The 20,588-nt window shown below is 45.7% G+C and overlaps 1 protein-coding gene across 1 annotated transcript in view; it reads right to left on the minus strand.

Moving 5' to 3' along the window:
- Window positions 1-757: 757 nt before the first annotated feature.
- Window positions 758-20,588, minus strand: part of EXTL3 (exostosin like glycosyltransferase 3) — a 34,468-nt gene continuing 14,637 nt past the window's right edge. The window contains exons 3-6 of the mRNA XM_044289983.1: window positions 7,081-7,208; window positions 3,068-3,212; window positions 2,619-2,747; window positions 758-1,960 (exon numbers count right to left, since the gene is read on the minus strand). Of these exons, the coding sequence (XP_044145918.1) occupies window positions 1,751-1,960; window positions 2,619-2,747; window positions 3,068-3,212; window positions 7,081-7,208 (612 nt within the window). The 3' untranslated portion in view covers window positions 758-1,750. The remainder of the gene's footprint in view (window positions 1,961-2,618; window positions 2,748-3,067; window positions 3,213-7,080; window positions 7,209-20,588) is intronic.

Consider the following 20,588-nt stretch of genomic DNA (forward strand, 5'->3'; position numbering starts at 1 on the left):
CTTACTGACTAGTGATTTAAAAAGTGATTTAAATCATTTCGATTTAAATCAAATCCACCCTGAAACCAATGAAAATTATCAACATTGGAAACTGGCCAACCCCTTTAACACTCCTCGAAATTACTGTCTGTCAGCACAAGGTAGAGCAGATCCCTCCTGAGCTACAGAAGGAGAAATCAGCCCAGGAATGAAGCAGTGCTGATACATGAGAGCTAGTGAAGACAGCAGCATCCTGGACGCACTGATCTAGCATGCATTACTGGAAGGGACATGTCCACATAACAAAAGTTTGAAACTACATGCACACTGTAAAGTGAATATCAGGGGTTCTGAAAATAAAGACTGCAGATGGACACTTTAAATTTAAGGTAACCACTAAATTATGCAAAAATATATATTTTTCCGTATCACAGGCTTTAAGTACTGATCATCGGTACAGGGATATTTTAAGACTTCATGTCACTCATTTATTGAGAAACTTATTGTAGTTCATCTCTCCCAATCCTAAAATGGCTGATAACAGATCAACAGCATACAACCACCTGCACAGAAAATATTACCGTCCCTTTATTTTTACTCCCAAAATGGCTGCTCCCAGTTTAAGTCGCCCCCACATTCCTCCGGAGATTGTGCTTGGTCCGTGACCCGCATTACCCACTTTAACACATTTGAACCTGACAAGGTACTTGGTTTCCAAACCTTTGACGCAACTTTTACATTTCTGGATAATTTTTGTTTTTTTCATGAAAATCCAATATTCACCAATGGTTTTTATTCAACTTTTGCTTGTTGAGCGTAAAAATAATAAAAATTAAAAGAAAAGAGAAGTAATTACCACAGGTTGAGACTACATCACTAATCCTAAAATAAAAAAAATGGATTTTTCCTTTAATACCAGCAGATAACTCGTGCCCGGTACCCGGTAAAAAATAAAACCGCTCTGCTGGGTGCAATGGTACAGTCTGCTTAAAGGGTCTTCACCTTCTGATCCAAAATGTGATTTGCCGCAATCACTATGAACGTCTATGGCCGTAAACAGTAACCACTTAAATTGCCCGGGAGGGGAGGGAATCCAAAAAGTTTTCTAGATACGCTGTCTACATCTGTCGAGCTGTACAGCAATTTATTAAATGTACAAAGGTGAATCTAAGAATAAAGTGGTGCAGCTGCTTCTGTGCTTTACTGGTAGGGACTAGCTGTAGGCGAGGGGCGCGATTTGGGGTTGGGGTGGTGGCCAGCCGATTTGGAGGGTCAAGCACGGACGTTGGGGTTGGCAGTTTTGTGCATTGTGATCTCCGAAAATGGGACGAGCTTCCAAAGTCTCCACTTGAGATTGGTGAATTGTTTTTTTTAACAATTTTCCAAAAACAAACAAAAAATTCATAAGGGGTATGTATGGGAATTAGAAGATATTACAGTAACTTTTTTTGATACTCCACTGAATCAAATGGGGGTCTTGAGCCGCCCCTCTTGGAGAGGTCAGGTAAAAGCGTCACCACACAAATGGGTTTTTTGTATGGTAAACCAATAAAAAAAACTAAAGAAAAATTAAATTTGAAAATTTCAATTTACAAAAAAAAAACTGGACAGTCGTCTCCTTCAGTGTAGCCTAGGTTTATTTTAGAGTGCGTATCGTCCTATAGTTCAAAGTTTTTTGTTTTTTTTTTATATTAAGACTTGAGGCAACGTCTTGGAATCAAGACATGGGGAAGACGCCCCCCGGGGGTTGACGGGCTCCGGATCGACGTCTTCATATGAACTTGAAACATTTCGTCTTGTCGTGGGGAAGCCGGGTCTTGAAGAGGACGGAGTCCACGCGGAACTGGGTGTATAAGAGCGGCATGTATCCGTACACCTTCACAAAGAAGTTAATGCATTTGTGGCGCTCGTGGAAGTGCGAGTCGTCGTGGGAGAGAGCCTGCGGGCAGCCGGGACAGCGGAAGGTCCAGCGGGAGGTGACCTGCAAAAAGCGAGGTATAACACGTCACTATGTTTGTAATAGGAGACCAGGAGCACTAAGCCCCACCCACTAGACTAATCCCCGCCCACTCTACCATGCGTCCGTCAAAAATGGAAGGGATTATGGTAAAACTGAACGTGTTCTCGAAAACTCTGCAGACCTTCTAGGTGTAATGTCCCTTTAAGATGACAGATTCTTAAAGGGGTTGCGCTGGGCTAAAGCTATTGATGATCTAGTCTCAAGATAGGTCATCAACAAGTCATGTGAATGTACCCAGAGGAGAAACTTTGCATGCAGCTCTGGAGGTGACTGCAGTACAAGGCAAATTTAGCTTTGTCATAAACTAATCCTGACTGCAAGCAAACCATGCCAAGGGAACATAACCCTGCCCTGGTTTTACTTCTAAGCCGTGGAGATGCTGGGCTTTCACCTCCATTAGGAGAAGTAATGATACGGCAGTTTTGCAGCTCGATGCCTAAATGATGTGGAGCTCGCGGTCCCTCCCGGCTCAGACCTGGCCTCCCGCCCGGCCTCCGATGCTTCGGTCAATTACACAGTACTTACATGCATTAGGGAGCTGTTAGCAGGCAGCAGAAATAGAGGCGTGATGGAGGGCGGTCAATATTAGGGATGGCAGTCTGTGCAGAGCGGCACTCACCTTGATGGGAGGCTTCCTGGTGATATGGGAGACCAGGAAATTCATGGCAATGTCCTCGCAGTTGATATACTCATCCACCATGTCCCGGATAGCCTGCGGCATCACGTAGGAGTAGAGATAGGCGTAGTACTGGGGAAGGAGACGACATACAGTCAGGATGAGTCAACTGTATAATATATTTAGCATTTTCCACTTTGAAGACCCCTCTTTGTTGTCAGTGAATGGAACGTTGGCACCATGAATGGCACCAATACTCAGCCCCCCTAGGGCCGAGGTCAACCTTCTCCAATTCCTGCAAAACCAACATCAGCAGTCTGCCTGCCCCCATAGTCAATAAGATGGGAGCCCCGCAGCATAGGAAGTTGCTCCTCAGTTCAGAAGTCCTGAGCTGGAGAAGTATTTCGGGTGTTTTCCCTTCCCCATAAGTTTGACGAAGATCTCAACCATACCTTGTGAAAGAAAGCGGCTCCGGTCAGCACCATGGACAGCTCGCAGGAATAGTTGGAGTTGTAGAGCCATGACTGGTGAGGGATGTCCCAGGCGTGATAACGTCCAGGAAATCCCACAATGCGGTCCCTGGCCTCTCTCCAGACCCTACAGACAAGAACACGTGACTGGTGATACAACGTACAAACTGAGGGGAGGCGGCGCGCGTACTGACCGTGACTGGGGAGGCGGCGCGCGTACTGACCGTGACTGGGGAGGCGGCGCGCGTACTGACCGTGACTGGGGAGGCGGCGCGCGTACTGACCGTGACTGGGGAGGCGGCGCGCGTACTGACCGTGACTGGGGAGGCGGCGCGCGTACTGACCGTGACTGGGGAGGCGGCGCGCGTACTGACCGTGACTGGGGAGGCGGCGCGCGTACTGACCGTGACTGGGGAGGCGGCGCGCGTACTGACCGTGACTGGGGAGGCGGCGCGCGTACTGACCGTGACTGGGGAGGCAGTGTATATTCCCCCCAATCAATACCTCTGTCATACAATGTGTTTTTCAGAGATGAGACTTGAGAAGTAACGAAGCGAATACCAACATGCTCACCAGTGATATTAATGGCATCCTTTTCACTTCAGAATATCATTACTGCATTATTTTACGGAGATTAGACATCAGGAACGTTCTAGTAAGTCATTAGCACTGGCTGATATAATTACAGAGCTCCTGCAGTGCCCAGGGGAGCCACGGCTATAGCGTCCACAACTGTCAGTGGATGGGGGGTGCAGAGCTCAGACCCCCTCACAGTATGCAGGGAACTGCACTTCCTGCACAGCAGGGGGCCCCCACTGTGCAGCAAAACTTCTAAAGAGGTCACAGTGCAAAAGTAAAATCAGTGGGGTGCCAGCATTTAAGGAAGGAGTAAAGTGGGAAAGAAAATGGAGGAGAAGGTAGGTAGAGGAAGGAAGGAAGGAAGGATAGGTAGGTAGAGGAAGGAAGGAAGGATAGGTAGGTAGAGGAAGGAAGGAAGGATAGGTAGGTAGGTAGGTAGGAAGGAAGGAAGGAAGGATAGGTAGGTAGGTAGGAAGGAAGGAAGGAAGGATAGGTAGGTAGAGGAAGGAAGGAAGGTAGGAAGGTGAGGAAGGAATTAAAGGGACTCTGTCACCAGTTTCTAACCCCCCCTTTTATAACTATTGTTCTCTCCATGGTGCCCTTGTCATTACAAAGCTGTTGTTATAAGATAAATCCGCCGTGTAGTTTTGATAAAAATCGCTTTTATCTAACCTGTCAATCTTCAGTATAAGGTGCCCAGGGCGTTTCTGAGGGTCTGAATCTGCCGCTCTCCGCCGCCGCCGTTGGTGCCCAGCTCCTCCCATGATCCTTTCAGCCCCACCTCGATGTAATGAAATCCGCCTCCGGCTCTCCTCAGTGCCCCCTCCTCCTTTTCAAAGATCCCGCGCGTGCGCACAGGCCTGTGCCTGATGCGCCCGTGCGGACTTTTAGATTCTGCCTCGTGGAGCGAAGTGCGCGTTCGCGCATATGCGCGCGCGCATGCGCACTTCGCTCAACGAGGCAGAATCTAAAAGTCCGCACGGGCGCATCAGGCACAGGCCTGTGCGCACGCGCGGGATCTTTGAAAAGGAGGAGGGGGCACTGAGGAGAGCCGGAGGCGGATTTCATTACATCGAGGTGGCGCTGAAAGGATCATGGGAGGAGCTGGGCACCAACGGCGGCGGCGAAAAGCGGCAGATTCAGACCTTCAGAAACGCCCTGGGCACCTTATCCAGAGGATTGACAGGTTAGATAAAAGCGATTTTTATCAAAACTACACGGCGGATTTATCTTATAACAACAGCTTTGTAATGACAAGGGCACCATGGAGAGAACAATAGTTTTAAAAGGGGGGGTTAGAAACTGGTGACAGAGTCCCTTTAAGGAAAATAAGGATGAAGGAAGGAAGCAATAGTTAGGAAGGAAAGGAATGGAAAGAAAAGGGATAGAAGGAAAATGTGGAAGAGGAGAAAGGAAATGAAAGTAGCAAGAAAGAGGAAGGAAAATGAAAGGGGGGGGGGGGAAGAGGAGGGAGGAAGGAAAAGAAAGAAGAGGACAAAAGACAACAAAAAGGAGAAGAAAATAGAGAAGGAGAAGACAACGTTTGTGTCTGGTATGAGGCCGAGTTGCAGTACAGCCACCACCCTTGGACGGGGGGCACCATACGTAGAGGTACGCCGCCATGTCTTCCTAATTCTGGACAACCCCTTTACAGCACTGGAACCTATTCACTTCTATGAGATGCAAAAACGTATCACTTTCTATCCATTCACTGAAGAACTATAACTCCCAGGTGCTGCTGAGTCTCTGGGTCCTAGCACTACAAACTGATTTTCAGTTTAAGACTTAAAACAAAAAAAAAGGAAAGAAGCTAAAATTCACAACTTTAACTGAAATGTAACAGAAGATTAACAAGAAGCTTCTGCACCGCCACCCGATGACAAATTGTGCTGCCCTCCGACTGGGTGCGCAGTAATGATCCGTCCTCCACCCGCTTACACAACATCGCTTCTGCGGGAAGACGACGCTCCCAGCTGAGAGTTACAGCGCGGCCAGGTTTATATCTCCCTCACAGCGCCGGCAGTAAGGTTTTATGGCTGAAGGTAATTCATACAGAGAGGCTCGCGAACACTGCCGATGAGCTGTTTACTGTGCAAACATGTTCATAGTAAATCTCAGTTATGGCTTTTACGGTCATAGGTTAGACTGGGGGCGTGCACTGCTGAGGCTTCACCACTAGAGGGCGGTGTGCAGCTTCTCAATGTAAGGTCTCCATTCACCTATTCTGACTACAGGAACGGATTAGGGAATTGCTAGTTGTGCAATCCCCTGAAGGGCTCTTCACAACAGGAAATAAGGGCCCGATTTCTGTTTGCCAGAACAGCACCACTCGTGTCCGTGGTCTATGTCTGGTATCACACCATCATACCTGAATGTTTTTTTTCTGGGATATTCCATAAGCTATGTCCACAGGATAAGCCAGAAATGTTTGGTTAGAAAAAAATGTTTCAATCAAGTATATTCAAGCAAAAACAGATAAACCCATCTTTACATGCAACGTCCACTGAAGACCACAATTTATAAGATTAATTCTTATCCTGAGTTCCATCCTGTATTATACTCCAGAGCTGCACTCACTATTCTGCTGGTGGAGTCACTGTGTACATACATTACTTATCCTGTACTGATCCTGAGTTACATCCTGTATTATACTCCAGAGCAGCACTCACTATTCTGCTGGTGCAGTCACTGTGTACATACATTACTTATCCTGTACTGATCCTGAGTTACATCCTGTATTATACTCCAGAGCAGCACTCACTATTCTGCTGGTGGAGTCACTGTGTACATACATTACATTACTTATCCTGTACTGATCCTGAGTTACATCCTGTATTATACTCCAGAGCTGCACTCACTATTCTGCTGGTGCAGTCACTGTGTACATACATTACATTACTTATCCTGTACTGATCCTGAGTTACATCCTGTATTATACTCCAGAGCTGCACTCACTATTCTGCTGGTGCAGTCACTGTGTACATACCTTACATTACTTATCCTGTACTGATCCTGAGTTACATCCTGTATTATACTCCAGAGCTGCACTCACTATTCTGCTGGTGCAGTCACTGTGTACATACATTACATTACTTATCCTGTACTGATCCTGAGTTACATCCTGTATTATACTCCAGAGCTGCACTCACTATTCTGCTGGTGCAGTCACTGTGTACATACATTACTTATCCTGTACTGATCCTGAGTTACATCCTGTATTATACTCCAGAGCTGCACTCACTATTCTGCTGGTGCAGTCACTGTGTACATACATTACATTACTTATCCTGAGTTACATCCTGTATTATACTGCAGAGCTGCACTCACTATTCTAATACAAGATGTAACTCAGGATCAGCACAAGATAACACAATAGACATAAAACACGTGAGACCAGGTCTGAACAAAGCACTTACCGGAAGCCAAACATGATCTCATCGTGCCGGAGGTGAGCGTCATCATCGATGGAGAGCACGGCCTCGGTCTCTATCTCGTCCCAGGGAAGGAAGCGATTATTCAGGCTGTTCTTCTCGGTCCGCACAACCTGATGGAGGGAGGAGGAAACGGTCATTTATTATGCCGCCATATGGGTCACATCACACACGGTCAATCAATGGCTGAACAGAAGAGCGGATAGTAAAAAGGCAACTTCCAGGGCAAACTGCAAAAATGGCCATGTACCGCTATACCACCAAGTGAAAACCGTGTACTCCGCAAACTAGGTGCACAGAAAGCGACTGTAGGATGGGAGAATACAATCTATTACTCCCTGGTATCAGCCATTGTAGGTTGGGGAGAAGATGACTGTAGGACGGGATGTAACTGATGTAGTCACCTCACTAAGGAGTGTCTAGACTGGATACAATTGTAGCAAAACCTCAGCTGAAGGACCAGGGACATGCAAGCTCGGCCTCACAGATGACTTGAGGTTATGCTCAGGAGGTGACATCACATCCCTGCAGTAAATACTGTCACTGTGTGCACACAACAGACAGGGGGCAGCAGAGAGCAGCGGAACTACCACACCACATAGACATACACTTATGTTTTACCACGCACCTAACCAGTCTAGCCTCCCACGTCACAGCGGGCCCTCCATGTACTTAGTAGTCCCACCCCCCACCTTTCAGTGGTCACAACAGCCCCCCCTTTTCTAGTGATCCCATTCCCCCCCCCCACCCATTCCCTCCCAGTAGTCACAGCAGGACTGGCAGCTTGCTGGGCTTTAACTGTGCCCAGTGCCCATCCATGTGAAAATAAAATTAGATGAGAAATCCTTTAAAATTTCCTTACTGGAAAACCAGCATCCGGGACGGAACGTCTTGGTTTCCCCAAATTTGGGCAGAGAACGGCACTTCATACAGGTCTGAGACTGGAGTGGGGGGGGGGGGGGGTGGGGGGGGGGGGCTGCCCCAAGGCTGGAACGACCAGGCGGGCAGGTAAGTGTTAGGACCAGATTTACTGACTTGGGATGACACGGGGCTGACGTGTGGAATGCAGAGGAGAGGGGGCGGCGAAAGCGCCCGAAGGACTGCGGATCTCAACAAGTGTGAGGAAACTGGAGAAGCTGCAAAATATTCCTTGCCATGGTCAAAATAACTGCTTGCTGTCATGTCCAACTGATACACGGACAGATCTGCAGCTGTGTGGACTGCATACAACCGCAGCAGACTCAGCTGTGAGGAGTACACTGTATAACGTTTTTTGGCCCCTGTTTCCATCCACTGACAGCATGCAGAGATCTTAAAAGGTTTTGTTATATGACAAACACTTATCTCCTATCCATGTGAGAAGGGGGATCTCGTATCCCCCCCATAAGCGCGGCTGCTATCCAACTCCTGGAGATCCCTACTGCTCCCGCAGAACGGAATAGAGACAGCGCGCGGGCGTGACAGGAGAATACGGGCCCCTGTATTTGAGATCAGTGGGGGCCCCTGTATTTGAGATCAGTGGGGGCCCCAGAAGCAAGACCCTCGCTGACCAGACACTTAACCCATATGCTGTGCATATAAGTGTTTGTCATGGGGCAACCCCTTTTAGGATGGCTGTATGGCAGCACCATCAGACAGCAGGATACTCTCGCCATACAGCGCCTCGTAGCTCAGCTTCCCGGACCACCGGGTGTAACTGGAGGAAGTGGGGTCAGCTGCCATCAAACCTCAATTTCCATGTGTCACCAAGGGTTCAGATTTCAGAATCAAGTGTCCATTCAACTTTGGCAGCCTGCATGCTGTATGCTCGACAACTGCATGGCTGACAACTACAGAATCCCAGGGCCAGACCTCCTTACAGCTGCACCCTCTGCCGCTGCCCCGCAGGGAACGATCACACTCTGCCGCTGCCCCGCAGGGAACGATCACACTCTGCCGCTGCCCCGCAGGGAACGATCACACTCTGCCGCTGCCCCGCAGGGAACGATCACACTCTGCCGCTGCCCCGCAGGGAACGATCACACTCTGCCGCTGCCCCGCAGGGAACGATCACACTCTGCCGCTGCCCCGCAGGGAACGATCACACTCTGCCGCTGCCCCGCAGGGAACGATCACACTCTGCCGCTGCCCCGCAGGGAACGATCACACTCTGCCGCTGCCCCGCAGGGAACGATCACACTCTGCCGCTGCCCCGCAGGGAACGATCACACTCTGCCGCTGCCCCGCAGGGAACGATCACACTCTGCCGCTGCCCCGCAGGGAACGATCACACTCTGCCGCTGCCCCGCAGGGAACGATCACACTCTGCCGCTGCCCCGCAGGGAACGATCACACTCTGCCGCTGCCCCGCAGGGAACGATCACACTCTGCCGCTGCCCCGCAGGGAACGATCACACTCTGCCGCTGCCCCGCAGGGAACGATCACACTCTGCCGCTGCCCCGCAGGGAACGATCACACTCTGCCGCTGCCCCGCAGGGAACGATCACACTCTGCCGCTGCCCTGCAGGGAACGATCACACTCTGCCGCTGCCCTGCAGGGAACGATCACACTCCGCAGCTGATGGGTGGAATTGGTCTTTGTCATTTACTTATATTGCGCTGTATAGATACTACCACTGCTTCCTGTCTCCACTGGAGCTCACAGTCTCTTTGTAACTAAGAAGTCATAAAAAAAAAAAATTGTAAGTGAGCGCAGGAGCTTGCACTTCAGCAGCCGGAGGGGGATCGGCCTCTCCTGGTGAACATGCAGGCGCTTGCCCTGTGGGCGGCGTGCCTCCTGCATCATGTGACTGCGCTGCCTGGCATTTCCAGGAGGAGCGCGGGGGGGGGGGGGGGGGGGGGAAGCAATTCTACACTCCTCATCCCTCAGCCTGGTCATCTGCCCAATTCATATTAGTGATACCAGAGGAAGCCAATCCCCCCCCCCCCACCCCCCTTCCCCTGAACCGGAAACCCTGCTGTTCATTCACAAAACCATGTACACAGGAGGGGGAACGACACCGAAAACAATAACCACCCCGATCACTTAACCATCTGTCGGTGCACCAAGTGTAGTAACAGCCTAGCACTAAGCAGCATGGAGAGCTGTCCAGCAGCACAGGGGTTAAACAGCATGTGAGAAGAGAGGTTTCCGGCGCTGTGATACATTAGGAGGAAGCTTCTACTGAAAAGTAACATGAATCCATGTACAGACAATTCCTTACAACATGCAGTAGTTGACACGTTTCGGACCAGTGTCCTTAGTTGTAACGAAAAGCGTCAACTACCGCACGTTGTAAGGAATTGTCTGTACATGGATTCATGTTACTTTTTTAGTAGAAGCTTCCTCCTAATGCATCACAGCGCCGGAAACCCCTCTCACCACATGCTGTATGGACTACCTGTTTATTCCCTGCACGCGGAGCATTTGTAAAAAAGTGAGCTGGAAATGTAACGTTTTGGGGGTTAAACAGCGTCAGAATACCGGATATCTGCAGAAGGTATACAAGCATGGAGCAAACGCAGCATGAAAGGGACTGGTTACTGCCCCATCACTGGCCACACCAGTCCCTTACTGCGGCCCATTGATGTACGCTCAATGCCAGGAGGTCACCGCACGGCGCTGCAATATAATCAGGGGACCGATGCCACGACTATGCAAGACGGTGACCTCTGACCTGCGGCTCTCCAGCTGCTGACAAACTACAACTCCCAGCAGGCAGTGACTTCTGGCGGACAACAAGACAAAAAAAATCAGAACAGTCGGCGGAAACCGACTTCCTATGGGAATAAATGAGGCCGGGCTGCGCTCACGCCGCAGCTTTTTTTTGCATCTCCAAATGAAGCCGCAAAGAGGAGGCTTAAAAAATTTTATTTAGTTTTTCATTTTGGGCTAAAATGCTTTTTTCAATAGGTCTTTATTAAAAATGTAAAAATAAATAAATAAAAATAAAATAAAAATCTGTCTTTTTGCAAGGTGTCACCGTCTGTTTTCTGAACTGTCCGTAACTGTCAGACGACATTACTATAAGGACTGTCTCAGTCCAAGGGACGGTCCGGCGACTTGAAACATACCCGTGCCAAAACAGAGCAGGGAGCGCAGAGACAGGAGACATAAGGATTACTACAATCATAAAGTATGTAATTAGGATTCATAATTATAAAACATACTAAAAAAGTGTAAAAAAAATGAAAGCAGATGGACATCCACTTTAAGGTTTCCATAGTAACAGAAAACCGCGCACCTCGCGGATGCCGCTGTGCTGCCCTGACATAATTTGCAATGCTCAGGAGAGCGCGCAGCGGAGATTAAACAGAGCCCAGATCAGCGCAGACTTCGAGCCTGTAATGAAGTGGCCCCCAATATAACCTGCGCCGGCCCCTCAGGAAATCACACATCTCTCCTGGATGGCTTCTAATATTTCCTTCTAGCCAGCCACCATTAACCCTTACAATGGACGGGGCACCGCGAGGGGACTACTACTCCCATGTAGGCGTGAAGCCTGCTGGCGGCACACTGCTAATATCACCCACTGCAGTCAATACATAATGCATGTTCTGAAGACCCCCCAGGACCAAATGGTGAGGCAAATACTTCAGACTGAGCGCGTCCCCTGTGCTTTCTGTACCTGCAGAGTAATGTAAGTACTAAGAGCTGCAGAAAGTAAGGCCTCCTTCACACGTCAGCGATTTCCATCAGTGACTCTAAGGCCTCTTTTTGCTCCGGATGCATCGCGTGTGCACTGCAAGAAACCCGCGCGAGTGAGCACGCGATTTCAGTCAGTTTTGACTGTGATTGCGTTGCGTTCAGTTTTGCACGTGCGTGATAAAAAAAACCTGACTGTGGTACCCGGACCTCTTCACTGTAGTTCGGGTAACGTGTTCTGTAGATTTTATTATTTTCATGTTATCAGGGAAAATAATAGCATTCCTAATACAGAATGCTTAGTAAAATGTCAATTGAGGGGTTAAAAAATAAAAATAAATGAACTCTCCTCATCCAATTGATCGCACAGCCGGCATTGTCTTCTTGCTTCTTTCAGGCTGCGCGATCAATTGGATGAGGAGAGTTCATTTATTTTTATTTTTTAACCCCTCAATTGACATTTTACTAAGCATTCTGTATTAGGAATGCTATTATTTTCCCTGATAACCACGTTATAAGAGAAAATACAGGGAATACACTTTAATGAGGTCCGGGGTAGCTTTCATTCCTATCATCTCTTAGCAACCACGAGTGAAAATTGCACCGCATCTGCACTTGCTTGCGATTTTCACGCAGACCCATTCATTTCTATGGGGCCTGCGTTGCGTGAAAAACGCAGAATATAGAACATGCTGCGAAGTGTGATTTTCATGCAACGCACAAGTGATGCGTTAAAATTACCGCTCATCTGCACAGCCCCATTAAAGAGAACGGGTCTGGATTCAATGCGTTCACCTCACGCATTGCACCCGTGCTGAAAACTCGCCCGTGGGAAAGGCCAAAACCAGGTGCGGCTCTAAACACAGGACAGGTGCATATCTCTCCCTTATATATTATGTCTGTGGAGGCCCCAATTCTGGCTTTGGCTCACAATCACTGATGGAAATCACTGACCAAACACTGATGTTTAAATGAGGCTTAAGTGAGGAAGTAAAAACGGCTCAGGGCACAAAACATGCTCACAAAAAGGGCCGTCAGGTCTCTAACTACTATAATACTGCCTCGTATGTACAAGAATATAACTACTAGAATACTGCTCCTATGTACAAGAATATAACTACTATAATACTGCCTCCTATGTGCAAGAATATAACTACTATAATACTGCCTCCTATGTACAAGAATATAACTACTAGAATACTGCTCCTATGTACAAGAATATAACTACTATAATACTGCCTCCTATGTGCAAGAATATAACTATTATAATACTGCCTCCTATGTGCAAGAATATAACTACTATAATACTGCCTCCTATGTGCAAGAATATAACTACTATAATACTGCCTCCTATGTACAAGAATATAACTACTATAATACTGCTCCTATGTACAAGAATATAACTACTATAATACTGCTCATATGTACAAGAATATAACTACTATAATACTGCCTCCTATATACAAGAATATAACTACTATAATACTGCTCCTATGTACAAGAATATAACTACTATAATACTGCCTCCTATGTACAAGAATATAACTACTATAATACTGCCTCCTATGTACAAGAATATAACTACTATAATACTGCTCCTGTGTACAAGAATATAACTACTATAATACTGCCTCCTATGTACAATAATATAACTACTATAATACTGCTCCTATGTACAAGAATATAACTACTATAATACTTCTCCTATGTACAAGAATATAACTACTATAATACTGCTCCTATGTACAAGACTAACTACTATAATACTGTCTCCTATGTACAAGAATATAACTACTATAATACTGCTCCTATGTACAAGACTAACTACTATAATACTGCTCCTATGTACAAGAATATAACTACTATAATACTGCCTCCTATGTACAAGAATATAACTACTATAATACTGCCTCCTATGTACAACAATATAACTGCTATAATACTGTCTCTTATGTACAAGAATATAACTACTATAATACTGCTCCTGTGTACAAGAATATAACTACTATAATACTGCCTCCTATGTACAAGAATATAACTACTATAATACTGCTCCTGTGTACAAGAATATAACTACTATAATACTGCCTCCTATGTACAAGAATATAACTACTATAATACTGCTCCTATGTACAATAATATAACTACTATAATACTGCTCCTATGTACAAGAATATAACTACTATAATACTGCTCCTATGTACAAGAATATAACTACTATAATACTGCTCCTATGTACAAGACTAACTACTATAATACTGTCTCCTATGTACAAGAATATAACTACTATAATACTGCTCCTATGTACAAGACTAACTACTATAATACTGCTCCTATGTACAAGAATATAACTACTATAATACTGCCTCCTATGTACAAGAATATAACTACTATAATACTGCCTCCTATGTACAAGAATATAACTACTATAATACTGCCTCCTATGTACAAGAATATAACTACTATAATACTGCCTCCTATGTACAAGAATATAACTACTATAATACTGCCTCCTATGTACAAGAATATAACTACTATAATACTGCCTCCTATGTACAAGAATATAACTACTATAATACTGCCTCCTATGTACAAGAATATAACTACTATAATACTGCCTCCTATGTGCAAGAATATAACTACTATAATACTGCTCCTATGTACAAGAATATAACTGCTATAATACTGTCTCTTATGTACAAGAATATAACTACTATAATACTGCTCCTATGTACAAGAATATAACTACTATAATACTGCCTCCTATGTACAAGAATATAACTACTATAATACTGCTCCTATGTACAAGAATATAGCACTACTCTGCCTGAAGTGTGTGGTAGTGGTAGCAATACAGAGAGCAGTAGTAATTAAAGGTACAGGCCCCTATAACGCTCTGCAGATAATGGTCATCCTCTGATCTACCTCCCAGCATTGGCGTTACATTCTTGCTCGCGTCCGCAGACACTGCACGCCATGTATTCCTGGGGGAGCGGAGCAGGGAGATTAGTTCCCTTTAATATATCTTAAACAGCTGCCTAGTAATGAAGATTTTGTGGTGCATCCATATTCATTGTTTACCAGCCATAAATCTGCGCTGTGTCTGCCTGATGCCGCCGCGCTCCTTCATGTCTCTTCAGCATAAATAATCTTGTTTTGATGTAGCAGTAAGTGGGGTGTCGGAGCGTCGTCGTCTTCCCAGGCTGGGGGGGATAACGAGCGCCGGGTGCGGTGTCAATCATTATCGTCAGTCTTTAATTATGTCTCCTCACAGCTGACGAGCCGTAAAGAAGCCTCGCGCCTCGTCACCGGCAGAATGATTGTGTCAAATATTATGTCTAAGAATCATTAACATTTATGTGGATGGGGGGGGGGGGGGGGGAGGGGGATTAAAAAAAATTAAATAAAAATGGGATCACAGGACGCACTGAAAATATTAGCAATTTATTTATTTATTCAAAGGCAATGCACCTGTAGGCCCCGTCCTTAAAGGGGTCCTCCTGTGAATTCATCTTACAGGGCATCTGTCAGCAGTTTTGTACCTATGACGCTGTCTGACCTGTTACATGTGCACTTGGCAGCTGAAGGCATCTGTGTTGGTCCTATGTTCCTATGTGCCCATATTGCTGAGAAAAGTGAGGTTTTAATATATGCAAATGAGTCTCTAGGAGCAACGGGGGCGTTACCATTACACCTGGAGGCTCCGCTGTCTCTGTAACTGCAGCATGGCCACACAGTGTAAACTAAAGCTGTATCAGTATTACCCCATATCACCACGTTTCAAAAAAGCAGCATAAAAGAAAATAAAAGCATGGAAATTTGCATCATCTCATGTACCATAATCCGCTAGGACTAAGTCCTGCTGACGCAGGTACAGGGTTCGTTACAGTGTGTCAGAGCGCTCTTTTACAACAATAAGAACCATCGGAGGGATACAGAGATATGTATATTCAGTGACAGCATATGGAAATCTTGAAAATGTTAAGTTTTTTTTTTTCTTCAAAATTTTTCTTATCGTTTCCATTAGGTCTGGTGCACCGGGGATCAGAGGACGTGGTGTGCTCCCTTAGTGCTGTTTTCAATATGCATGTGGCCGATTTCGACCTCTCGATCCAAACAGCAAACTGGTTTTACTCCCAAAAGTCCTCAGATGAGGTTCCATTTTGCCGGTGCCCCAACTGACCCCCGATTAATTCATCACAGGATCTTCCTTCAATTAAAGGGACAGGCATCGATACGAAACAGTGCCAAATTCACGATTTTGGAACATATGAGCATAAGAAAACCATCATCAGCTGACATGTACTACAAATTCCAGCATGCTATAATACTATCGGATCCAGTGCTCAATGGACCTCACCGATTTAGTTTGCCCAGTTCCGCCAAGGTTCACGAAGGGAAAGGTACTAGAGGAAGCAGAGTCCCATTCACAGTAACCTTTTATTTGTGTGACCTGTCCCTACCCCTTCCATACTTTACACTGCAGCTGTGCTTCTTCTGATTGGCTACTGGGTGCAAACAAAACCCCAGGGAGAAATTACATCACTGCAAGGACTGAGAATCTCAACGACAAACTACACCATGCGCGAGATAAAGATTACCGCAATACTACTGCACACAGACTGGAGGGAGGAGCCTCAATAAGGGGAGGGGCATAACATTTGCATACCGCCACAGCTCTCCACAGATCATGCATGGCAATAGAAGCCCATTGGGAAGGCAAGATGATCATAAATGTGCACATCGTCCTTACAGCACGGCCCTGTGGCTTCGGAGATCACGTGCAGCACATTTCTGCTGACTCCGTATCACATTAGTTCCATAGCCCGGGGTATACAATACTTTCTCAGAGTCGCCAGAGGACGCTGAAGTGCGGAATACCGTGTATACACACCAGACAACATTCCACTGCAGGTTGTCTCACATACCTCCCCGACCTCACCTCTAACCCGATTTACACCTATGTGCACAGCAGACGCCATAGGTTTGTGACTGCGTATTTCCTCCAAAACCAGAACAATATTTTTTAAACCTGAAAAAACACACACACAGGGTTATTTAGTTTCCCTATATTACTAAGAGTATATTGTTCTCTGCAGACACTGAACCAGCATGAAATACTACAGGATTTCAGCTCTGCAGCATCCAGAGTTGTAAATGTAGCTTTGGTGTACAATACAGACAAAAGGTTCAGCAATGACTACTGACTCCAGCTGGCTGCACTGAGCTTTCTGTCTCCAATTCAATGTGCTAATCTAGGAGTCAAAGAGCAGTTTACTACTTTGTCAGTTTCCCATGCTTTACACTGCAGCATAGCAATACTCAAACAGACTACTGCTGGTCAGTATTACAATATGAGAATGAAGCCTGAAATTAAAAGGGGATGTCCAGGATGAGGGGGAGGGGGAAGGGGGGGGGGGGGACCTGGCTCACTGGTCCAAAAAGCATTTCTGGAAAGAACTATATCGTGGTATCCCTGGTGCAGAGCCTGGGGGAGGGGGGAGAGTACATGACACAGGAAATCAAAGCCATAAACAGAAAACACTTATGTCATGCTCCGCCCACTGAGAGCCTGCTCTAAGCATATTTCCTTAAATTCATTCTGACTGTACTGTGGAGACTATGCCATGATACACACCACATCTGGGACGCATCAAACAGATAAAGCTCCATGGTCTAAAATAGTGCGCACACATACATGTCCCGGTACTTTGAGGGCAGGAAAAACTATAAATACATGGAAAAGTGAGAGCGCAGCTTTAAAATTAGACAGCGGAGACAGAAATATCACAGTTTAGCTTATAATTAGACAGAGGTCTGGGACAGGTCGTCTCTGCTCAGCCCACTCCCTGCAATCTCTGGGCCAAAAGTCACTGGAGAAACCAGCCAGAGACCTCCAGAGAGTCCACCCCACACAGGAGGCAGTATTATAGTAGTTATATTCTTGTACATAGGAGCAGTATTATAGTAGTTATATTCTTGTACACAGGAGTCAGTATTATAGTAGTTATATTCTTGTACATAGGAGCAGTATTATAGTAGTTATATTCTTGTACATAGGAGCAGTATTATAGTAGTTATATTCTTGTACATAGGAGCAGTATTATATTAGTTATATTCTTGTACATAGGAGGCAGTATTATAGTAGTTATATTCTTGTACATAGGAGCAGTATTATAGTAGTTATATTCTTGTACATAGGAGCAGTATTATAGTAGTTATATTCTTGTACACAGGAGTCAGTATTCTAGTAGTTATATTCTTGTACATAGGAGGCAGTATTATAGTAGTTATATTCTTGTACATAGGAACAGTATTATAGTAGTTATATTCTTGCACAGAAGAGCAGTATTATAGTAGTTATATTCTTGCACAGAAGAGCAGTATTATAGTAGTTATATTCTTGCACAGAAGAGCAGTATTATAGTAGTTATATTCTCGCACATAGGAGGCAGTATTATAGTAGTTATATTCTTGCACAGAAGAGCAGTATTATAGTAGTTATATTCTTGCACAGAAGAGCAGTATTATAGTAGTTATATTCTCGCACATAGGAGGCAGTATTATAGTAGTTATATTCTCGCACATAGGAGCAGTATTATAGTAGTTATATTCTTGCACAGAAGAGCAGTATTATAGTAGTTATATTCTTGCACAGAAGAGCAGTATTATAGTAGTTATATTCTCGCACATAGGAGGCAGTATTATAGTAGTTATATTCTCGCACATAGGAGGCAGTATTATAGTAGTTATATTCTCGCACATAGGAGGCAGTATTATAGTAGTTATATTCTTGTACATAGGAGGCAGTATTATAGTAGTTATATTCTCGCACATAGGAGGCAGTATTATAGTAATTATATTCTCGCACATAGGAGGCAGTATTATAGTAGTTATATTCTTGTACATAGGAGGCGTATTATAGTAGTTATATAATACTGCCTCCTATGTACAAGAATATTAGTTATATTCTTGTACATACTATAGTACTGCAGAATCCTATAAAGGCAATTCACCACTGGAAATGTTGGCCAATATAGCAGATTTCATCAGGATTGGCCAACCATCTAAGGCTACTTTCACACTCGCGTTTTGTGCGTATCCGTTCAGAACGGATCGGTCTTGAACACCATTGAAAGTCAATGGAAGATGGATTTGTTTTCTATTGTGTCAGAAAACGGATCCGTCCCCATTGACTTGCATTGTGTGCCAGGACGGAACCATTTGGCTCACTTTCGTCAGACGGACACCAAAACGCTCCAGAGCAGAATGGTGACTGAACGGAGGCAACCCGATGCATTCTGAATGGAAAAGGATCCACTCAGAATGCATTAGGGCAAAACTGATCCGTTTTGGACCGCGTGTGAGAGCCCTGAACGGATCCCACAAACAGAAACCAAAACACCAGTGTGAAAGTAGCCTAATGTGTATGGAGGGTATGACAGATTCTGATCCTTTGTTCCACTGTCCAGTGAAGGCATCTGAAGGGACGACCAACTACAAAACTATACAGCCGGCTGACATTCCTTGGAGGATTACCCCGGCCCTTATACTCCGCTCCTGCAGCGAGATCCTTTGTGCCGGCGGTGTGAATGGCACCAGGTGTTCAGTCGGCTCTTTGTACAAGTTTATTACATGGAAAAATGACTCATAGAATATTAATTACAACAACATCACACCTGCAGCGAGAGGAGCGCACCCCACAGTCTCACAACTCTCAGGCAACGCTGTGAAGACACTATAAATAAAATAACACTTTTCTGGGACCCCTCAGGATAGGTCATCAATATCAGAACAACGGTGGCCCGACTCTCCCCCCCCCCCCCCCCCCCCCAATTCACCGTCACAGCGTCATCTTTTTCACATCAACGGGACTGTACAAAGGCCATGTGATCGGTGGACATCACATCACTCACCAAGAGGGGTGTCGGGAATCGGACCCCCACAGATCTGATAGCAACGACCTGTCCTGAGGCTAGCTCATCAATACTGAAATCCCCCCCAAAAAAATCCCTTGAACCTGTCCACTGCAGCACAAAACATCGCCTATGTACCAGGAAAGAACCACAGCAATGTTCATCCTGTGCCTCCTGTTTCATGAAATGAGCACAAAGTATGAGAGAATGCAGATTTAGAAACCCATAAAAGTCAAGGAAAGCTGTCAAGAGCAAAACTGCCTTGCGACATCTAGTTTAAGGGCTCATGCACACGGCCATAGCCTTTTTCGCGGTCCGCTAAATACGGACACTGGCCGAGATCCTGCCACCATTTATTTTTAACCCCTTCAGAAATGTCCCATCCTTGTCCGCAAAACAGACAAGAAAAGTACATGTTCTATTATTTTGCGGGTTCCACGGAACGGACGTGCGGATGTGGGCACTGCATCTTTTGTGGCCCTATAGAGATGAATGGGTCACCCGTCTAAGGCCTCATGCACACCATCGTATGCATTTTGCGGACCGCAAAATGCAGAGACCATCTTTGTTGCATCCGCATTTTTGCTGACCCATTCACTTCAATGGGTCAGAGATCCACATTTTGCAGCCAAATGTAGGACATGTCCTATCACTTTACGGAACAGACATACAGATGTGGAAAGCACGCGGATCATCAACGTGCTTTACACATCAGTTAATCTGTACCGCAAAAAGAGAACATGTCTGCAAAATGCAGACAACGGAAAAATAAAAAATGCAGTTATCACATGGATCGCCTCTGTATTTTGAGGATCCGCAATCTGCAGACCGCCAAACTGATACAGTCGTGTGCGTGACGCCTAAAAAGGGTTGTCCGGTTTCAGGGGGAAACTATACAATGCTAGAAATCTGCCTGCAATACAGACGTAATCATTACTTACCCGGCAGATCC

This window comes from Bufo gargarizans, chromosome 4 (genome assembly GCF_014858855.1).
Source record: "Bufo gargarizans isolate SCDJY-AF-19 chromosome 4, ASM1485885v1, whole genome shotgun sequence".
NCBI lineage: Eukaryota > Metazoa > Chordata > Amphibia > Anura > Bufonidae > Bufo > Bufo gargarizans.